The sequence below is a fragment of the Echinops telfairi genome, unplaced genomic scaffold (genome assembly GCF_000313985.2).
Source record: "Echinops telfairi isolate 266 unplaced genomic scaffold, ASM31398v2 ScPeMD7_3533;HRSCAF=4204_1, whole genome shotgun sequence".
NCBI lineage: Eukaryota > Metazoa > Chordata > Mammalia > Afrosoricida > Tenrecidae > Echinops > Echinops telfairi.
This window is the reverse complement of record NW_022107432.1, coordinates 19,155,133-19,161,006: the sequence shown is the minus strand read 5'-3', so window position 1 is coordinate 19,161,006 and position 5,874 is coordinate 19,155,133. Positions and strand designations below refer to the sequence as shown.

Here is a 5,874-nt window from a genome sequence, read left to right as displayed (position 1 = left end):
ATGAGTGCCTATGAATTCATTTCTCTACTCTACCTGGACTAACACCCACTTTGAGGGCTAAGGTGCTCCTGACCCATGCCATGGTATTTACAATCACCTCATTTGCATGTGTAATTTGAACACTGAATAAGGGATAGTGAAAAAGAATCAGTGCATTTAAATTATGGTAATGCAATGAATATTGGAAGTACCATGGACTGCCCAAAGAACCAACAAAACTGTCGGAAAGAAGTACAGCCCAAATACTCTTTAGAAGCAAGGATGGTGAGATTTTGTCTCGTGCACCTTGGACATTATTGTCAGGAAAGACAGTCCCTGGAAAAGGACATCGTGCTTGCTAGAGAAGAGAGGCAGTGAAAAAGAGGAAGACCCTCGAGATGCATTGGCTCAGTGCCTGAAACAGAGGAAAAATCGTGAGCATAGTGCGGGACCAGGCGTTCTTCATAGGATCACTGTGAGTTCCGACCAGACAGCACCTAACAGCTACTAATCACACACATATGTACACATACACATGTGCTGTTGTTATGGCTCTATCTCTTTACATAAGATATCATATATAATGCATACTATTTCATTTTATATAACTACATTTATCATATATAATTATATAAAAGATGTATCTATATTCTATATATTTATTATATATTAATTAAAACATATATTATGATCTTTATATACTACATGTTATATTTATATCATATATTTATATGTTATAATTTATATATTATACTATAAAATTTATGCATATTATATATTTTCTATATAATGTTTTATATTATTAATATAAATATCTATATACACATCATTACATATTATATATGCCACACATACCTAGATACATTTTATATATCTATATAGCTACTTAAATATGTCATATATATATCTTGCACTCTATGGTCTATTTTTAAATCATGTTTTCTCTTTTTACTTAAAGAAGTAAAACGTTTTGATATAGTAAAATTGATTTTTCTACTCCTTTAGGATCTATGCTTTGTTTATTGTTTAAACTTTGAAGACCTCAAAGTTAATGGCAGTTTCCTTTTTCTTTGAACTCAAAGTTAAAATTTTACTTTTTATATTTTAAATTCAACTAGAGTTTACTTTGGTGAATTATGTGGTATAATTTCACATGAAAACTGCATTGTTCCAACAGCATTCACTGAAGAGACCAAAGTTCCAGTATTTGTTTTGTGTGTGTGTGTGTGTGTGTGTGTTTACTCTCATATGCCATCTCTGTGCCGTGCACGTTTGCCTGTACTTTATACTTTATGTTCTGTTGTAAAGCAGTCCTGGTGGTGCTGTGGGATGAACATTGGAGTGCTAACTGGAAGGCCAGTGGTTCAAAGCCAGCAGCTGCTTCATGGAAGAAAGACAAGATGGTTTGTTCCCATAAAGACTTATAGTTTCGGGAACCCTATATAGGGTTGCTGTGAGTCGGCATCAACTTGATATCAGTGGACTTGGGTTGATATTCCATTCTTTAGACCTATTGATCTTTCTTACTTGCAATTACACTTTCTCTAATTACCAGGATTTTATAAAAGTTCTAGATGTTCAGGTAAGGCAGTTCTTTTTCTTCTTTTTCAGAAATCCAGTTTTAAATCTATTCTTAGAGGTTAACTCATTTATGTGAATTTCCATTGAAAACCCTGCTAAAATTTTGATTGGAATGACATAAAAATTCTAGGGTAATATGGAAAGGATCACCATATTTATTATCCTGGGTTTTCTCATCCATTAAGGATATAGATATAGATATAGATATAGAGATATAGATATATATCTTCTGTAAAGATTTACAGCCTTAGAAACCCTATTCTCTAAGGTCTCTGTGAGTCAGCTGTGGGTATGGTTTGGGTTTTAGTGCAAGAAAAGTTCTTTTTGATGATTTAAAAGCTGCATTAGAAGCAAGTGAAGGTGCAAGTGATGAAGAATTTGCTGCTAATAGGGGTTGGTTCAATTTTTTCTAAGTGAGGGCAAATTTACAGCCTGGTGGTGTCTTGGTTACACATTGGGCTGCTAACTGCAAGATCGGCAGTTTGAAACCCCCAGCCTCTCTAAGGGAGAAAGACGAGGCTTGCTACTCCCGTAAAGAACGGCAGTCTCAGAAACTCACAGGGGCAGTTCTACCGTGCCCTGTAGGGTCGCTATGAGCTGGCATGAACTCGACAGTGAGTTTTTAGAAAGGGAAAGTAAGGCTTGTCTGTAAGTTGGACCTTTGTGACTCTGGCCTATTAAAAAATAAATATTTAGTTGTATGTTTTGAAAGGTCTTCTATGATGGCCTTACAATGTTTCAAAAAATTTTCTAATGAATCTTTCCCTAGATCTAAGTACTTGATAAGCATGTTGCAGATGGTCCTTAATTCTATTGTGAAGGTGGTCTTTTACCTGTTATACTTTATGATGCCACTGCTACTGTGGGAGAAGCTAAAGGACCCTGGTGGTCTTTGGCTGCTAGCCAAGAGGTCGGCGGCTCGACCCTACCAGCAGCCTCTGGGGAAAAAGATGTGTTCATCTGCTTCTGTGAAAATTACAACCTTGGAAACGCCATGGGACCATTCCACTCTGTCCTCTAGGACAGAAGTGATTCTACAGAAACAGGCTTTATTTATTTTGTAAACAGGCAGGCTTCTGATTTCCACATGACGATCTCAGGAGTAAATTTATAAAAACTTCTCTCCGGTCTCCGACATTTGAACTTTTAAGTTAAACTTAGTCCTTGCCCTCAAATGACATTTAGTTTGGCCACCTGTTTGAATGCCGCAGTGCATAAGGAAGGGTCAAAGTTTGCTGAGTAATAAGACAAATAAGGGAAGGTTCGAAAGGACTTGCTGGCAGTCAGAGAACCTCCAGGCACCTGCAACAATGGTTTGGGCTCGACTCACGCGGGCTCTTTCTTTCACCTGGTGTCTTGCCCAGGTAACAGCTGTATCGGTAAGTCCATTTCTGCTCACGTGTGTGTTTAGGAATATTGATTCTGGTGGACATTATTCACTCGCCGTGTGTCGATTCCCTTTCAGATTACATCTCTTGCTGGAGGAAATGGTGAGGAAGAACTGAAATGTGAAGAGTTGTCTCCGGATGTTTATCTGTTTGGCAAGACCAGTAACTTCTTTTTCCACTTTCCGCAGTGCCCAGTGGCGATTTTGTTGAACAGAAGGACATTACAGAAATCAATTTAGGTGGGTTCCGTTGATGGATTAGAAATGCCTTGGACTAGTGAGAGATCCCAGTGTTAACGTGACTGAAAAGCACGCCCCTGGATAATACTGTGATGGGTCACGTTGGGGGAGGAAGGGGAATCGGTGCTTTCCTAGGGATTTGCAGAGTTCTGGAAACTAAAAGAGAAAGATGGTCACATCAGATTTTATAAGAAAGTGACCGGGTCCAAGATAGATCTGGAGATCATACCATGTTTCCATTTGTAAAAATTTTCAGTATTTTTCAGTTTCTGTTTTGAACATGAAAGTGAATAATGATTCTGCTTGCTAAAGAAAAAGACAAGGCGCGGTTACAGTTAATACTCAGGGCCACTGAGGCTGTTCCAATTCATAGTGACTCCATAGGACAGAGTAGAATTGCCCCTGTAGGTTTCCCAGACTATAACTCATTATGCGAATAGAAACCTTTATCTTTCTTCCAAAGAGCAGCTGGTGGTTTCAAATGTCTACCCTTGAGCTTAGGAGCCCCATGCATAATCCACTATGCTACTCGGGCTCCTATGAGTATAGTTTAAAAAACCTCACTGCCATCGAGTTGTTTCTGACTCATAGCAACTACATAGGATAGAACTGCCCCTGTGGGTTTCCAAGACTGTAACTCTTGACTGGAGTAGAAAGCCTCATCTTTCTCCCATGGAGCAGCTGGTGGTGTCGAACTGCTGACCTGGGATTAGCAGCCCAACATGTAATAACTATGGCACCAGAGTTATTTATATTTAGTGAGGAGAAAAGCTCTTCTCCTCTTTTGGCCAGTCCTGCCTATCGACAGGCGCCCTGGTGGTGTAGAGGTTATGTGATGGACTGTGATCTGAAAGATGAGCAGTTTGAAATCACCAACTTCCTCAGGAGAAAGATGGGGCTTTCTACTCTGTAAAGAGTTGCAAACTCAAAAATCACAGGGGCAGTTCTACCCTGGCCTTTCGGGTCGCTATGTGTTGGCATGGACCCGATTGCAGTGAGTTATTTTTGTCTGTTTATTTGTTTATTGATGGACAACTCTTTGTTTGGGACTCATCGAAGAGAGCAAAGGTAAACAGGCATTCTCTTGAACACCGAGTCCACCGATACATTTCTTGGAGAAATCTGTCAGCCTCATCATTGTTGAGGAGCAAGGCCGGATCATCATCATCATCATCATCATCGTCATTGTCATCATCTTCTCCCTCTGTTGTCAGGCTTTGGAAATGAGGGAGCAGCTTCTGCATTCTGGGAGTGCTTGGTTAGGACCTGTGCAAGGAGAGGTGTTTGTGGTGATGAACGACTTAGCACTTACCAAAGCTTTGGCGCCCCATGGAGTTTTACTTTGTCAAATGAGGTAGTGGGGTCAGGGCTGTTTACAGTTTGCAAGGGGGGACAAGAGGCTCCTCTAGATAAGGGGTTTGGGTCATGAATTGACTGGGACTTGGGCAGCTCATTGATTACTCACTACTTTGGGTTGAGAATATGCTCCTCCTGTTATATCCCCCCCACCTTTGACCTTATGATCCTTGTCACCAACTATTGGGGCTGAGGTCTGAGTGGGCTTGCTCTTATCGCTCTGCATGAACCCTACCTCACAAGTACGCCAGGCTCGCTGTCAGAAAACACATCACTAGGCATCAGAGAAGCCTAGCCCTGGGTTGGCGCATCATGCTTCTTCTGCAGCAGAGACAACTGAAAGCCCTGATGCTGGTGTCTGTCACAACTGAGTCTGTGATTGTTTCCTTTGAACTGTTGTCGTGTGGATCAGTTCAGAGTTATGGAGGTCAAGCCAAGCCAGGACATGTGCCCCTGTGAAAGGAGGTGAAGCAGATACAGGCTTAGTTCATAGTAGGAGAGACATGATGGTCCTCCCTGATGCCATCTTGGTGGCATTTGCAAAGACCTCACCCTGCTCCTGAGTTATTGCTGGGTGGTTTTTGCCTCAGCGTGAGCCCATGTGATAGGGTAGACATGCCCCACAGGGTTTCCTTCACCCATGGGGTAATCTTTATGGAAGCAGATTCCGACATAGTTCTCCTGGGGAGCAGCAGGGTGGGTTTGAACTCCTAGCGCTAAACCATTTGAACTCCTAGCGCTAAACCACCAGGCTCTGAACTTTTCCAAACAGGGCCTTTGTTGTCACATGAGCCCCTGGCGATGGTTTTCTGGTTTCCCCATCTGTGAGGCACACAGAAGTGTCATCTAATGATCCTATCTCCAGTGTTTTGAGTTTTACGGGGCGGCTCTTGGTCACCTGGGGGTTATGATAACAAGTGACTTTCTTTTAAATACTCAGGGAGTTTTCCCACGAGGATCTGTAAGGTTCACGTTGTTACAAACAGTGTGATGCTAGGATGGAGGTATTTGGAAGTGCTGTTTTGAATGGATCTATACACACGCAGCTCAACCTCTTTCTTACAAGAGCATTATGTTGAGCTTGACCTTGGAGGGAACCGTTGTTTTCTTCGTGGGACAGAACAAAACCCACCCACCACAGCAAAGAGAGGCAAGATGACTCAATGAAAGAGAGGGCCCTAAACATATCATTGTGAATGAGGGAGGTGCGGAGTGGAGACCCAAAGCCCATCTGTAGGCAACTGGCCATCCCCTTACGGAAGGGTCTCAGGGAGGAGACGAGCCAGTCAGGGTGCAATGTAGCACCGACGACACATACAACTTTCTCCTAG

At 41.9% G+C, this 5,874-nt stretch overlaps 1 protein-coding gene across 1 annotated transcript in view; it reads left to right on the top strand.

Moving 5' to 3' along the window:
• Nucleotides 1–2,152: 2,152 nt before the first annotated feature.
• MEP1A (meprin A subunit alpha) overlaps nucleotides 2,153–5,874 on the top strand; it is a 31,802-nt gene continuing 28,080 nt past the window's right edge. Inside the window, exons 1-3 of the mRNA XM_013006772.1 lie at nucleotides 2,153–2,174; nucleotides 2,925–2,939; nucleotides 3,137–3,187. Of these exons, the coding sequence (XP_012862226.1) occupies nucleotides 2,153–2,174; nucleotides 2,925–2,939; nucleotides 3,137–3,187 (88 nt within the window). The remainder of the gene's footprint in view (nucleotides 2,175–2,924; nucleotides 2,940–3,136; nucleotides 3,188–5,874) is intronic.